Below are 15,901 nucleotides of genomic sequence, written 5' to 3'. Positions count from 1 at the left end.
TTAATTAACAGTGAGTACAGTAATGTATTAAATTTTTTTCCGTGCACAACAATAGTTTTGACTAAACTTATAGTCTCAGATCATATATGCTGTACGTTGTTGTAATATATGCAACAGCATAAAATCTTGCGAAGCAGTCGAAGGGTGAGCGGGCGGCCAAAGAAATAAATTCCTATTCAAACACGAGCGACAATCTCCTGTCTGTGATCTTTGATTGGCAACCACAAACATTCTCAATGACACAGCATCAGCTTCGTGCCTAGGACTGCAGCGTACGTCGTACGATTCGTGAAACGTACACAACTACATCATTGGTAGCTCAGCAGTGTGTCCGTCCGCGTGGGGCTCGCCTGCCTCGCGCATCAGTTGACATTTGACTTTGAAACGATACGGGCCGAGTCGCGGATGATCGCAGTACAATTTTTGACGCAGTTTTGAATTTGTGGGGTGCATTTGAGCTACATTGATGAGATTTTATTTGATACTGGCTTGGTGCTGCATTTAGTGATTTCATTTTGAAGCCGTTCCAAAAGGTATTAATTTATCAGCAGTGATTATTAGTTACCATACGTGATAACAATCTAAAGGCTCGTAGGTGTTTAGGCGCAATCAAAACACAGGAACAATTGAAAATCGTACGTGAAAGTGCAATAATTTAAACAAAAAAAGAGACACCCGTGCCAAATGCCGGTGATGGGTGTGTATTTCTGTTGCTGTTTACGACAAAGCTCTATGATTTTTGTCTAACATAGTAGAGAGTATACTACACATTGGGGTGAAACAACCGTACAAACAGTGATTCACAGTGACATCCTGTGCCCCATCGCGCACATGGCCTAAGTGAATAATTTGCCTTTGATTGGTGAAGAATGCAATAGTCGTTTTTATGCATTTGATACGATCTTATCCAAAGTATTAGAGCATCGTACGCTCATGACGATTTATTTTTTACGTCTTGCTGAAAGTTAATGATTTATTTTATCTTTTGCGGATTGTTAAAAACAGCGTCCGAATTTTCCTCTAGCGTTTAGAAACGTTTTTCAACATTTTCTATTCTTATTCTGAAATTGTTTGATGTGATGTAATGTTGTTTGTTAGAGAATAAGGTAGGTCAAATTAGCATACATCGGCAACGGGGCAGAACGCATTTTCACTCATTTTCATGTTTATTAGTGTGTGCCGAGTACTGAGGGCAGATTCAATGATTTCTTTTGCCGGTAGAATGTCTCGAACGAAGTTTCACAATTCGTAAGCAAACGTGAAATGTATTATTTGTTTAGCACCAGAACTATTCGAGTTCATAAAGCAAGCGTGATAAGCAAGGCTTATGTGTGTGCGTTAGGCGGCGAATGTGAAGGTCGTTATGATTAGCATAAAATGTGTTAGCAACCGGCGATCCCACTCAAACTGTTGACGACGATCGAAGATCAATGGACTTTTTGGTTGTTTTGTGTGCATCATCGTAAGTTTCTTCTCCACACTGAACCAAGCGGCTCTAGGTCAGTGTCATCTAACTGAAAAAAAAGCAATACAAAATACAAACGATGTGGTTGAGGCCAAATGAAAATAAAAAATAAAAACAAAAAAAACCGGAAAAGCAGGTTCTCGGCAAACCAAAAGTATGTGAAATTGGTGGCTCATCAAAATTCATTGGTCTTTTGAATGTCGGGAGAGTGATGCAATGAATCTACAGCACAGGCGATCAAATCAGTGTGTGTATTCGTTGTATTTGTTGTGCAAAAAAAGTTTATTGTGCCAATCTTTAAATAAAAAGAAAGAGCTAGGTCTTTTGTTAAAATGCCGAAAATTTCATTTTGTTGTATTCTGTTGTTGATCATTGAACATTACAAAACCAGAATATCTTTCAGTTTCGCAACTGATGATAGTTATATTGTACCGCATAAGTAGGACAAAACTTTGAAGCATCAGTTTTTTTAGTATAATAAAAAGGTATATTATTACGTAATTACATAGTATTACTAAAACCGTTTCTACATGTAAAATAAAGCGACGTATTGTAAACGTTGTCTAAAATGACTTGATCATACAATGTTGTGTATCGTTTATCGACCGATAGGATTTACGATTAAATCTCGATTTCGTTCGATGTGAAAATAGTAAGTGTAGCTGTACGGATGCATCAACTCACAATGGAGCGGATTGTGGTCTTATGGTGGTGGTTCTTGCTGCTGACCAACACGATACACCGAACGCAAGTTGCGTGCAGTTCTGTTCTAGTGGCCGACTTCCGGATGACGCGAATGGTCGAACTAAGCAGTCGACCTCCGTACTGCAAGATCCACTCTGACCGGTAAGCATGAATGGGGTGTAGTTTCCCTAGCCGCAGGTTACTGACCGTTGCCGCACAGAGCAAACAGATCCTGATGAATTGCTCCTGAGCAGAGAATGTTGAAAGCGAAACTTAAATCATCAACAAAAACCGGTCCATGACCCGGTCCGATCGAATGTACTCGCATGGAAGTTCAAGGCCGTGCTGTGTTGCTCTCCAGCTCAGATTCTGTAGAGTCGGCTCATTTTAAGTTATTTGAACAAGTTTGTTTTTGTTTTATTTTTTAGTGGAGACATTCAGCGCATGCTTTTAGCATCGGACACGAAGAAGGTACGGCAAGTGCCGCGAGAATCAGTAATAGCCCTGGAAGAGGTATGTGGCGAAGCTAGTAACATTTCCGGAGAGCTGCAAGGAGGGCTGGGATTTATATACCCTGGCACTAAATGGTGTGGACCAGGTGAGTATCCGCAAGTTACTCATGCAAGTTTTGCGTAATTGATAAATATCAAGGTGTAGGACTCGGAGTAAGTTATAGGACATGAGATAAAGTTAAAAAATTGACTTGTGTACCGCATTAGCAAAACAAAAAAGGGTCAGTTGTCTATCGGTTGTAGCATTGCCGTTTCCTAAATCTTAACTTCCTACTAGCTGGTTAAAAAAAAAACATTTCAAGAACAAGCTATAAAGACAAATTTAGGGAGGAAACGTTGAAGAGCAAGTAATGAAATAAAACACTAATAGAAGGCTACGAGGCGATTATGTCTGTTTCGTAAGCTGAAGTTCCAAATGAAGACAAACGTAAAGTAGAATAGTAATACGGATTTTATGAACCGATGTGTCTGAACAAAAAAAAAAAGTATGGTAGAATGTATTTAAAGCTCACTAAGAACTCAGACTGATTTATGTTTCGTCCATTTTTGACAAGCGGAAGTGTAAAAGCTGTAAAGCTATGACAACAGGGGCTCGCGATTACTTCATTATGCATTTTATCATTTCGGGTTATTTGGAATGGAAATATGGAAATATAACTCTTGCAATGATTGAAAAACATCAAAAACGATGTTTCTGCTCACCATGAACATTTTATAACAAAAGATTTATAAATAAACTAATAAATCAGGAAAATTATTGCTCAAAACGATGTTATTTTTACCGTCTCGAAAATAAGCTTTCGTAAGAATTTAGCCAATAATTTGAGAAAAAAAAGGATGTGTATCTCGGCACATGACATTTATCTATGATTTTCCGTGGAAAAAGTAACCGTTTTAATCTAATATAAAGTTTTTTTTAAATAAAAGTTTGTAAAATGTTTCGTTTGGGGCAAAATGTTTGGTATATTTTAACAGAAGCAAAATGATGAGGCTGAGATGTAAGCAAAGATCACTGCACAAAGCACGGTTTTATTTATGTAAGGCTAATATATTGCAAACTCTATCGATAAGAAAAATAACTAAAAATTATTAACATACTCCAGTAATTTACTTAACTATTCAACAAAATACTTTAATGCAAAACTTACATCATAATTCTAGATGGCAGAGCATAAACCAAAGCCAAAAGTGCAATGTTGCGACGCATTTTGCCATTTTGTTTTGAAGTGTTTTGACATTTTGTGTATGACCATTTTGCCCCATAGCGAAACCATTTTACCCCGCACAATACATTTTCACAATCTTTGATGTTGATTTTTAAATTTCATTTAATACATCTATTTGTTGTTGCTATTGTTACTAATTTTTTTGTTTCATGAATATGACGTTGAAGCATCGATTGCCGTCAAAATATCAGTGTAAAGTGATTTACCCAATAAGATGCAGAGTAAAATCCTTAACAGTGCCATTTTGCCTCGCTTTCCCTAACAAGGCAAATTTGTGTTTTCTCTGATCTCTGAGTGTAATACTTGTACTTAGACAAATGTTTTTTTTTTTCCATTTTCTCAGATAACAGAATTATACTCCAAACTATGGCCATTCAAAACATCTAAATCAGGGGTAAAATAAGAATAATGCATATTAAAGACATATTTTCCCTTGCAAAATGTGAAGTAATCCAGAGAAGTCTTGTATTATTATGTTATGGGCGTTAGGTGTGCGTTAAAAATTTGTTACAGGACAATGTTGTTGTTCGTTAAGTTTTCAACAGCTTCAATATTCATGTCTATATAATTACGTGCTTTAAATTCCTACTTTACCCGGAAAAGCCCCGTTTTAACCCGATTTGATCCCGATTTGATACATCCCTGGTCAAATGGTAGCTAAACACGGACAGTGATCGAAAGATAACTTTACAGGTACTATCGCAACAAACTATTCCGATGTGGGACGATATGCTGACGAAGATCAGTGCTGCCGAGAACATGACTTGTGCCCTAATGTGTTACTCCCGGGCGAGTGCCGCCGTGGGTTATGCAACCGTGGCGCCTTCACTCGTTCTCATTGCGACTGTGACGCACGTTTCAGGAGATGTTTGCAGAACTTAAACACGGGTAAGTAAAAGTGATCGTGTGTTCCAATGTCAAAATACTGGACGAGGAATTTCCATGATAGATTTTTTTTATTGTCTTCCGTATTCAAACTTTAAAGAGTTAATAGAATATATCCCCAAAAAAATTATTCGATTTTAGTTGTGTTATAGTCTGTCGTGAATTTTCCATGCTCGTTTTCGGTATTACCTTTCCCCTAGTAAAAATCACTCTAACTAAGAAACTACATGCTCACCGCCCCGTTAGGCCCCGTTTGGACCGACACTCTATCCTGCTGACAAGTCGCTGACAGCCAGGTTTAGATCGACAAAGATTGTGCTTCAAATGCTTCAAATAATAATGAGAAGAATAATCAGAATCATGTTGTTTGCTTGATATTGAATTTCATAACAGTTAGCTAATCGGCGAGGATATGATTGCATAAACAACGTACATGGGAAAGACAAAAGGCAGAAGCAGTTTAATATATGATTTTCTAAAAAAAATGCAAAAATCCTTTAAAAAATCTAATCTAATCTATCTAATCTAATCTAATCTAATCTAATACATCGTATAGTTATAAACTGTACTAGACAAGTAACTAAGTAATTTAATGCTGGTTTGTTTCGCAGAGACGGCCAACACACTTGGTGCTATATTCTTCAATGTCGTCCAGGTGACATGCTTTGGCGAAAGAAGACCGTGCTCAGTTTGGCAAAGGTAAGTTAACGACCAGCCATTTATTCATTCGTTGCTTCGACTACAACAACGGCAGCGGCTACACAAACGCATCCGCGATCTGTCGCTTTATTCGCCACAAACTCGCTATATGATTGATACGATAGGGTTCAGGCACGGGAAGAAAACAAACGTCGCCGAGATCAGTCTATCCATTTTACAACCTCCAAAAGACGCTGGCCCCATCAAGCTTGACCTGCACGGCGAGCAGGTGTCGCAATACTCTTCCGAAGCAACAACAATCTTTTACTCGCCGCTTGCCCGCCCGTCCTGGCAATGCTGATGATGATTAGGAAAGAGCCACGAACTGGCGCAGTTTTGGTGCGTATAGCACAGTCAAAGGTGTTTCGAACCGCATTTCGATTGACACAGCTTTGGACGTCACGTTTGGTGGGTAGGGGATGGGAGCAGGGGTTCGTGGGGAATGAAACGGCCCTGCTTCAAATCATTCGTGTTGAAGATAAAGCTTTCCAAGCTGGTGAGCTTCTGCTCTTTAGTGCGTAGCCTAGACGCTTTATTTTTTTCGGGCATTGCTTAAAATGTTCGGTAGTTTGGTTTGGGATCGCAATGGATGGATCGTGTGAAATCAATCCGCTGGACACATTGAAGGTGCAATAGGGAGGTCTATGGTTCGCTGGCAATAAGAGCAAAAAGATGAGCTAACAAGCGCTGCGTGCATGAGCGACACTGGGTCGGAAACATGTGTGTCGGTGACGACTGGTGGTGGTGCTTTGCTGACCTTGACTCTGAGCGTGTGAATGAAGAAAAATGGTTTGTAAGTATCAACATTCGAAATTCAGGGTGAACCGTAATTGATCCCGAGGGTGACTGAACGCGGTACGGAAGATGTATATTGTTTGCAAACCGGCTTGGCCGGAGCCACAGCAGACGCTCTTGCCCTAAAACCAATCGGATATCGTTATTTTGACCGAACCTTTTATCATACTTTCAGTGGCACCCACTCGGGATACGATTGTCCCGTACAGTTCTATCGCTCTGGCACGTACAACCTACCGTTTGGTGGTGCGTATAATAAACAAACAAATTCGCTACGAAACTCGCGGTCGTTTGACCTGGGCAGCCCGAATGACGTTACCGGTGGAAATCAATTGAAAATCAGCTCGTTGGGCTTAATATCGCAGAATTTGTTTAAGGACCTGTTTGTGAGGCCGCTAAACGGCTATACACGCTACTGGATAACGGCAAAGTCGATCGTATACGGATGAACGTTACTGTTTCCAGGAATGCTTGAATGATCTGGGTCCGATAGAGATTGAGACTGTCTGTATAAGGTTACAGTACATTGCTGAAAGAGGCAAAAGAGACACATGAGGTCTAAAACCTCTATAATTCTACACCAACAACAACAGTACATTGCTAGACTTGTTATTTGAGCAATAGGAATCGAAATCAGGAATCGATTTATGCTCGCACAGATGTTCCATTCAATTAACAGCATTTCATGGACAACTGTATAGTTACCTTAGTTTTGCTCAGGGCTAGATCAGTATTTGTTAGTGAGTATTTGCTACCTAATTGTAAGTGTAACTCATTTTGGAACAAAGTACCTCAAACGCTCCGCCAATAATGGTCTGCTGTGAGTACAGTTCGGAGAAAATTTTGAATGAATACAGCCATGAAAATAGCGGGTGAAAGAGATTCCGAAATTTAATGGCCGCAAAGAAAACGAAAGCTGAAACGACGGAAGCTGACCATGTCAAGGCACAGCGGAAACAAAGCCATGCGGCCTCAAAATGTGAACAGCTCATGGACAATGGTGAGTGAGAGGAGGTACGTAACTTATTTTGGGAGCTACGTGGAAAAGTGATGGTGTAATGGTTAGATTTGCTTGGTAATGTAAACTATTCTTAGGCGAGTTGTAAGGTGGTGGTGCTGCTGGTGAAGATGTTGTTTCATGCGGTGGTGGACAGTAACAATGTGTTTCTCTTAGACCGTTTCATGTTGTATGGCAGAACTTTTTTTCACTTCTTAAATGTTACTGAATAATCATTGTTTCATATTTATTTCTATTATATCTTTACCATTAGAGTGGGCTTCAACCAGACGGAAGCGGACGAGCTATGCTCAAGGTGGAAGTATCGCCCGAGTGAAAAATACATTCCAATCATGCAGCAAAAGTCGAATAAATAACTAGCTTCATAGTAAATGTGCGCTGATGGCGTAATCAAGGGTTCTCTGAAGGTAGTCAATTGAGGAGCACTACTGTACATGTACAAGTACATCCGTTACGAAGCATCCAGCTGTACACACGATTGATCAATAGGGATTGAACATAGGAAAGCTTCTTAAATTGTAATAGTTATGTTGGTTGCAACATTGATGTGACTAGTAAAATGAGTTAAAGTTGGTCGTTATGCTTATAAGATTTGCTCTAGTAAAAGAAACACTCCGTAACGACAGTGATTGTCGTTTTCTCTCGCCTTACGATGATCGTCTTATGCAGATCAACTATTAAATGCATTAATTAATTATTTGTGATGATATTTGTAATATTTCATCCCTATTTCGTAAAAGACTTTCGTCTAAAAAGTAAACATATAGACATTCCATCACATTAGTTGCATTCGAAATAAAAAATACAGCAGCAAAAAATAAGTTAAGGTTTTATTGATGCACTCTCAAATTAACTTGCGACTTGAAAATGAGCTACATTTGAGCATTTGTTTTCTTCTAGCTTCCGTTGCGCTTAAAGTGTCAAAGAAAGGGCTAAGAAATAGACCATACTTTTTAAAGTCAAAAGTAAACAGTTATTTTTTTGGGTTTTAGCTATCTGCTCTCAAATTATTGTTATCCGATGATTAATTTTAAGAATATGTAAATTTAAAACTGTTCCTATGAACACTCACCGTCACAACACACACTTCCTCTGATAGTGAACGAAGGAAACCGAGTATAGCTTAGAAACGTAAATATTCTTTATTAAATAAAAGTTAACACCACATAACAGCTACAAAGCAGCCTCAACAGTATGGTTAAATACACTATGCAATGGAAACATTGGGGGTGATATTACGTTCGAAAAGTATGTTGAACCAGTTGAGATCGTATCGGTACTCCACCTCTGGGAAAATTAACTGATTGGAGCCGATGTAGGGAATGTCAAACCATTGCCATCGTTTGGAATACGAATTGTCCACCATGTATGCGAGGCAACGGTCGGCGGTGAATAGTCCATCATTTCTGCAACGAAGGTCAATAAGTGCAGGTCAGCCCGAATGAATGCTCTGCCGCAGCACAGCTGTTGAAATAAGATGAACGATTCTTTTCCTCACCTTTTTACGGTGCACTCCATCACAGGGTACTCGTAGTCGAAGCAACTGGACTGAAACTTGGTGTAGATCCACGCTACGGCGTAGGAGAAAAAGGTAGAAATGTTTTGCAGACATCTTAGAAACTCAACATCACAGTTACACCGCAATCTGGTTGGTGATAAACAAGTGATGGGTAACGTAACACATCACACCGTATGAGCTCGGTAATGGTGAATTAATAATAATAATCGAAAAACATAGAAGGGAGAAAGCTCTTCATACCTGGTAAATATTTGCGCTTTGTAGGGTAAATCCTCGTACCGGTGATAGTCCCTAGAGTGTACAATAGTGTCCGGACATTCGTCGTGAAGTTTGCAGCACTGATCGATGTTAGAAAAGTATGCGTTTTGCACCGTGCTTCCATCGGCAGACCAATTGCCGGGACCGCAGTAGTAGGTGAAAAATTTAAGTCCTCCGTGCAGGGGCTGCAAAGCAGAGCCGTAATCAGCCTGCAGCTGGTGATGATCGTAGGAGTCTTGCACGTTTTCTATCTCAAGCTGCTGTTGAATGGCGTCAATCAACTGTTGGTCGTAATAGACAAAGGTTGGATTACTCCACGGTATGGCACCGGTGCTGTTGATCAGAATGTAGTCCTGCAGAAGAAGTGCTAGCGTAGGGGTGTAGCCACTTTCGTCCAGTGCACGGTAGAATGCGCGTGCCGTTTCTCGGTGATCGTTCCGCGCAGTTGCTAGCATGTTTGAAAAAGACTCACAAACGATGACAAAAATGGTACTGGTAAGTATAACGTACGAGCGCACCATTTCATTGCCAAGCACTAACTGAACCTTTTCCCACGTGTGGGAGGAATCATAGGTGGGCTCTTTTTATTATAACCTCATAAACGGCGCACTAAACCATTCATCTCAGTCAGGTTAAAGCGTTAAGCAGATACATATGTGCGAAAAGAAGACGGAGCGTAGCTGTTGGAAAGGGTGCTAAGTTAAATACAGTTACGAGTAAATGCGACAAACTGTGGGGATGAAAAGCCTTCAGAGTTAGTCGAAAACTCAGCTAAGAGGTGGCGTATAGCCCTCGATCTGTCGGTGCCAACGGAAGGTCGGCTGTTGTCACACTTATCGTTGTTTATGAATTAATAACTTTATCTTCGACTACTGCCGGCGTTTCGGTCGTTGATAATCTCGCGGCGCTTTCCAGCTAGTCACTGCCAGTGCCAGTGGAGCAGTGGCACAAGTGAGGTGTAATTTAGTCCCACGTTACTGTCTACAGTAGGGATGTGGTATCGTAGGGTTTAGCATTAGGAGGAACATAGTGAAACCATTGATGGATTATTCATTACCATCGGTGCAAGATGCAGAATAGTGTTTTTTTCTTCCTCTATTTGTGCAGTGTTTGTTTGGGCAATGGTAGGCTAGGCAAGGCTGCTCGAGTGCTGTGCTTGTTTAGATAGCTAACAACGAAAAAGCCTCCCGTTACCTTCAGGCGCTCATGCACGATGGCGATTGATGGCCCAACATGGAAGGGTTCACGATCGGTCGACAGATCCATGAAAGCGATGTGCTAGGGTGGGATGTCAAAGTGTTTTTTGTTTTACATTTATGTATTGTTTATCTGACGTGCTTTCGATAAACTTGACCTTGTCTAAAAGTATAAACCTTCTCTGAACAACATTGAATGGAAACAAATAGCAAGCTAAAAATTTGTCCCATTTCTTGTTATTAATCTGCGAAAATCGATTTGCAGAAAGAAAGAGAGAGAGAGAGAGAAAAAGAGAGAAAGAGAGAGAGAGAGAAATAGAGATAGAGAGAGAGAAAGAGAGAGATAGAGAGAGATAAAGAGAGAGATAGAGAGAGAGAGAGAGACAGAGAGAGAGAGAGAGAGAGAGAGAAAGAAACTGCACACAATAATTTTTGAAACTGTCATTCATGATGTTGATCGAATTCGGTAGAGACCAACAATGCTTATATTATATTTAAAATCTTCTCCAATGTTTAATTTCACCAATCTTGTTTGCTGGGATATAAACCGAGCAAGATAATTTATTTATTTGTTTATTTATTTATTTTTTTTATTTCATACACAACCGACGGACCATCGTGTCTAATCGGCAACCTTATAATTAAATTAAGATATATATAACAATGATCATTTATAACATATAAATAGACCTCTAGTTATAAGCTAACATTAAATGTGACGTAGACGTAATTTCTCCTTGAACGTAGATGTAGACATACTAAAATCGAACAAATCTAACACTTCATTGATCTCGAGGGACATACGTATAATGGGGTGTCCCTGGCTATGGTTGTTGCGGGTACGCGGTACACGGAGATGGAAATTGGATCTAAGAATCCGACAGGGAGCGAACAAATTGATGCTGGCTAGTGATGCCGGGGAATCGATCACTCCGTTAAGGAGCCGGAATATGAAAAGGCATTGGGCGTTTTTACGTCGAGAGCAGAGTGGTTCAAGTCCGAGAAGCAGACACCGCTGTTGGTAGGAGGGCCGAGCGCGGTGGGATTGCCATGGAAGGAGTCGAACCGCGTACCTGGTGAGTCTCCGTTGAATGGCTTCGAGGTGATTGATGTCACCAACGCCAAGCGGGCACCAGATCGGACAGCAGTACTCCAGGCACGACCTTACGATGGCACAGAAGATCGACTTGACGCACATGGGATCGGTAAACTCGCTACAGGTCCGCGTAATTAGACCAAGTAGCTGATTTCCCTTCGCAACAACGCTATCAATGTGTGGGCGAAATGACATCTTCTGATCGAGTAGCACCCCCAGATCACGGATACATGTCGTGCGAGCTAAAGCCGTGTTGAGCATAGTGTATGTAAACGAGATAGGGTAACGGGCTCTGCTGAAAGATATACACTGGCATTTATCAGCACACACTTGGAGGGCGTTTCTGCTACACCAGCTGTCCAGATTCTCAAGGATCATTTGAAGGCGTACACAGTCACTGTCGTTTCTAACTGGAGCGAATATTTTTACATCGTCGGCGTACATTAGGTGTTGGCCTGGCGGTAAAACAAAAGATAGATCATTTATATAGATAAGGAAGAGTAGCGGTCCCAAATTACTCCCTTGAGGCACACCGGAGGAGCTGGTGAAGGAGTGAGAACGATGAGATCCTATGCTTGTGTAGTACGAACGACCAGTTAAGTATCAACGCAGCCAGGTGATGTGCCAGTCGAGGAAACCGAGTTTTTTTTAGCTTCGAGAGTAGAATATCATGAGAGATACTATCGAACACAGCCCTGAAGTCGATATATACTGCATCAACTTGAGTACCACGATCCATGTTGTCGAAGCAGAAACCAACAAATTCAGCAATATTTGTGGTGGAGGATCTCCTTGGGAGAAATCCATGCTGACAAGTTCTCATATAGTTTTGAACTGCTATGAGTAGCGGATTGTATAGAATGAGCTCAAACACCTTTGCACAAGCGCATAGGGAAACAATGCCACGATAATTACTAGCATGAAGTCGACTGCCTTTTTTATGGATAGGAACCATTCGCGCGTGTTTCCAGGACGCAGGATACGTGCCACGCATAAGGGAATCATTAAATATTTTGGCAAGAATGGGTGCAAGTGATTGACGGCAGTGCTTCAAAATGTATGCGGGAATATTGTCAGGTCCAGATGATGTAGATGGTTTTATATCGCTGAGTGTGCGCGCAACTAGTGCTTCGTCAATTGTGGGTAAAATAAAGTCGATAGCATCCGATGGAGTATTGCGAGTGGCCTCTGCTAGTGTGTGTGGATTGTGAACAGGAAGAGTGAATGCATCAGCGAAACGATTGGCGAAAGTGTTGCAAATATCGGATGTATCGATACTAGTTTCGCCATTGTAGCTCATTGACGGAGGGAAACTTTTTATATTGCGCAGGGATTGATTCAATCGAAAGCAAAATCCTTATATGAGGATTTAGATAACTCAACAACGAAAAAATCGGTATGTAGTTTCAATGCCAGTTTAGGTTGGTTCAACTGATTTAAAAAACGCGCAAATCTAAAAAATGTAAAAATATATGAAGAGGCAGCTAGTGCAGATGAAATTGAGGCGGAAAGCTTTCCTGAGTTTCTAGAGAGGCATATTTTGGAAAAATGGTATCTTCCCGAACAAATCATCAACGTGGATGAAACAGATGCCCAATTATTTTGGAAAAAGATGCCCACAAGAAGCTATGTCTTTAATGATGGAATACGTGTGTCTGGATTTAAGGCACAAAAGGAAAGAATTACCATTATGTTAGGTAGTAATATGACGGGTGATTTAAAATTGAAACCATTAGCAGTTTACCATTCCCAAAAACCACGAGCTTTCAAAAATATTGATATTCAATCATTACCAGTTGTATGGAAATCCAACAAGAAGGCATGGGTTACTCGTTCTATTTTTAATGAATGGTTCCATCATAACTTTGTGCCAGAGGTAAAAACATATTGCAAAGATAAAAACATTCCATTTAGAGTTCTTCTGTTATTGGACAATGTTCCTGGACATCCCACTGAGCTTAACGAACTTAACCCTAATATCGAAGTAGTTTTCCTGCCACCTAGAACTACATCACTTTTGCAACCGATGGACCAAGGAGTAATTGCTACATTTAAGTCATACTACATACGACATTTGGGCCGGTCTGGTGGTACAGTCGTCAACTCGTACGACGTAACAACATGCCCGTCATGGGTTCAAGTCCCCAATAGACCGTGCCCCCATACGTAGGATTGACTATCCTGCTATGGTAACAATAAGTCACTGAAAGCCAATGCTCACTTCACTAGTGGGTACAGGCAGGCCTTGACCGACAGCGGTTGTTGTGCCAAAGAAGAAGAAGACATACGACAAACAATCACCCGCATTATCAAAACGATAGAGGAAAATCCTAACACTACTATTCAAAATTTCTGGAAAAATTACAATATTCTTGTTGCTATACATAACATTTCAACTGCTTGGAATCAAGTGAAATCAGATACTATTAACGCGTGTTGGAAAAAAGTATGCCCTACTTATTTTATGTACGATGAGGAACCGGATAATACCCATGATAAAATAACAAATGTAACAGAAGAATGCACAGATTGAATTAGATACTCAAGAGATCAGCATCCTCATTTTTAACCAAGGAGAACCTTTGACAAACAATGAACTCATTCAAATGCAGACCTTGGAGGTCTTGGATGAATACAATGATGAGTATGATGAGGAAAATCTGGAAACACATACGAAAATTTTCAGCTGTAAAAGGTTGGAGGCTGCCTTTGAAAACATAGAAAGAGCGCTATCAGAATTTGAAGCAATGGATGAAGATGAAGATAGGTCCAAAAATGTTAGAAATCAAATAAGGAAGGAAATAGAAGTATACAAAAATATATATAATGAAAAAAGACCGTTAAAAAACAACTTAAAATGGACCATTTTGTTGAAAAGTTGTAGTTTATCCTTAAAAATATTTTCATTTCAGATTTGTGAATAAAGGAATGAATGAATTACTAAAATATATTATTATTGCTTCACTTATTTTAAAATTGTGAACAATCAGAAAAAGTAAAAACAATCGGTTCGCGCTACCGCGAAAATCTCAGCAATACCGATGTTGACTATCTCTGTGAAACAGCAGGCGCGATTGCAGGCGCGGAAGATTTGACAGCTCAACTGTTCTACAACTGTTATAAACTGCTCGATTTTTCTGGATTTCTAATTTCCACCGTATGCGGGGATCTGCTGGATGAAATGAACTATGCAGGCATGACACAAGTTAACTTTATTAAAAATATCAAAAACAATGTATTAGACCTCATTTTTGCTGACGACAATATTGTGAAGGAAGGGATGCAGATCCAATCTACACAAGATTGGCTAATAAATACCGATGTGTATCATCCATGTTTAATTACGGAATTCAAATCGTATCGCACTAATATCAACGATCCTGTCTCGGACAACGCTAATACACTCATGAGCTTTAATTTCCGCAAAGCCGACTTCGCTAAAATGGATGCTATGCTGCGCGATGTAGATTGGTCCTTCTGCAATCCCGACTGCACCACCAACTATGATCTGAATACAGCTATTCGTTCCTTCACTGATAAACTAATACAGGGTTTTCCAGGGGTTCTCATAGTTGTGGGACACTTCCTTGACTCTTTCTTATGCGAAATGAACTTCATATGATGGAAATTGGACTCTATGGCACCTTTTTTGGACAGCTCTTATTGGAAATTCCTATTGGATTTGTCCAACAAGGGTGCTATAGAGTCCAATTCACCTTACATTAAGTTCATTTCACGTAAGAAGCAGTCAATAAAGTGTCCCACAGCTATGAGAACTCCTGGAAAACCCTGTAAGTATATTCGCTGAATATTGTCCCTTAAAGACAGCAGCAAGAAAACGTGGACCTCCATGGAGTAACAGGATATTAAATAATATAAGACGGTCTAAAAATAGAGCCAAGCGCCGATATAAACGCACTCGTTTGCCATCAGTCAAGCTCTGGCTAAATACCATTACCAGCCATTTTAGACAAGTGAACAAACTGCTCTACAATGATTACATACAAAATCTACAATCACAGTTAATCGATTGCCCAACATTATTCTGGCAATTCATGCACAATAAACGAAAGGACAGCGGCGCACCTAACCATCTTGTTTGGAACGATAAACATGCAGATAATCGCTACGACATATGTTGCCACGGGTGTAGCTTTATGTTTATTTCAGTTGCTGCTACGGATTTTTTGTAACTGTCGCTCGCGTATTCAGGGTTCCGCCGATCAGTTCAAAAATTGGTCTGTCTTTTCTCCTGTATAATTTGCAACTAAGCGCCGTCTTCAATGGCGCTTTGTTTCAGACCAGCTGATCTACTTGACCCTAAGTAACCTCGCTTAGCGACCTTTGTCGAACTTTTCCCTTATTGGCCCTATTTAACAGCTCAGCCAGTTGTCTCATTTTGGGGATATCTGTTCGTCCTTATCTAACTCACAACGCCATCTGGAGTTTCTTTTACGAATTATTCGAGCTGTCCTTGACAGCTCGTTGTTTTGTAAATATTGCGGCTGCTCATTTGCACGAGGTGCACATCGTGCCAACACCCCACCC

At 40.3% G+C, this 15,901-nt stretch overlaps 1 protein-coding gene across 4 annotated transcripts; it reads left to right on the top strand.

Moving 5' to 3' along the window:
* Nucleotides 1-305: 305 nt before the first annotated feature.
* LOC121592090 (group 3 secretory phospholipase A2-like) lies at nt 306-8,462 on the top strand. Of its 4 annotated transcripts, none has more exons than XM_041913375.1 (7): nt 306-533; nt 2,119-2,311; nt 2,578-2,747; nt 4,581-4,775; nt 5,384-5,471; nt 6,442-7,280; nt 7,538-7,628. In XM_041913375.1, exons 2-6 carry the CDS (start codon nt 2,136-2,138, stop codon nt 6,713-6,715), a joined length of 903 nt encoding a protein of 300 aa, XP_041769309.1. In that variant the 5' UTR covers nt 306-533; nt 2,119-2,135; the 3' UTR covers nt 6,716-7,280; nt 7,538-7,628. The 4 variants fall into 4 exon arrangements, with proteins under 4 accessions (XP_041769309.1, XP_041769308.1, XP_041769311.1 ...); XM_041913374.1 differs by having other exon boundaries at nt 2,078-2,311; XM_041913376.1 differs by lacking the exon at nt 306-533 and adding an exon at nt 556-1,462 and having other exon boundaries at nt 2,078-2,311.
* The last annotated feature ends 7,439 nt before the right edge of the window (nt 8,463-15,901 follow it).

Source organism: Anopheles merus, chromosome 2L, assembly GCF_017562075.2.
Source record: "Anopheles merus strain MAF chromosome 2L, AmerM5.1, whole genome shotgun sequence".
Classification (NCBI taxonomy): domain Eukaryota; kingdom Metazoa; phylum Arthropoda; class Insecta; order Diptera; family Culicidae; genus Anopheles; species Anopheles merus.
The sequence above is the reverse complement of the archived record's forward strand: the minus strand, read 5'-3'. Positions and strand labels throughout refer to the sequence as shown.

What these genes read in the sequence shown, in the direction of transcription:
- LOC121592090 (XM_041913375.1), top strand. Translation starts at nt 2,136, where the DNA reads ATGCATCAACTCACAATGGAGCGGATTGTGGTCTTATGGTGGTGGTTC. An exon ending in TGCAAGATCCACTCTGACCG is followed by an intron (nt 2,312 to 2,577) that starts GTAAGCATGAAT and finishes TTTATTTTTTAG; the next exon opens with TGGAGACATTCAGCGCATGC. An exon ending in TTTGCAGAACTTAAACACGG is followed by an intron (nt 4,776 to 5,383) that starts GTAAGTAAAAGT and finishes TTTGTTTCGCAG; the next exon opens with AGACGGCCAACACACTTGGT.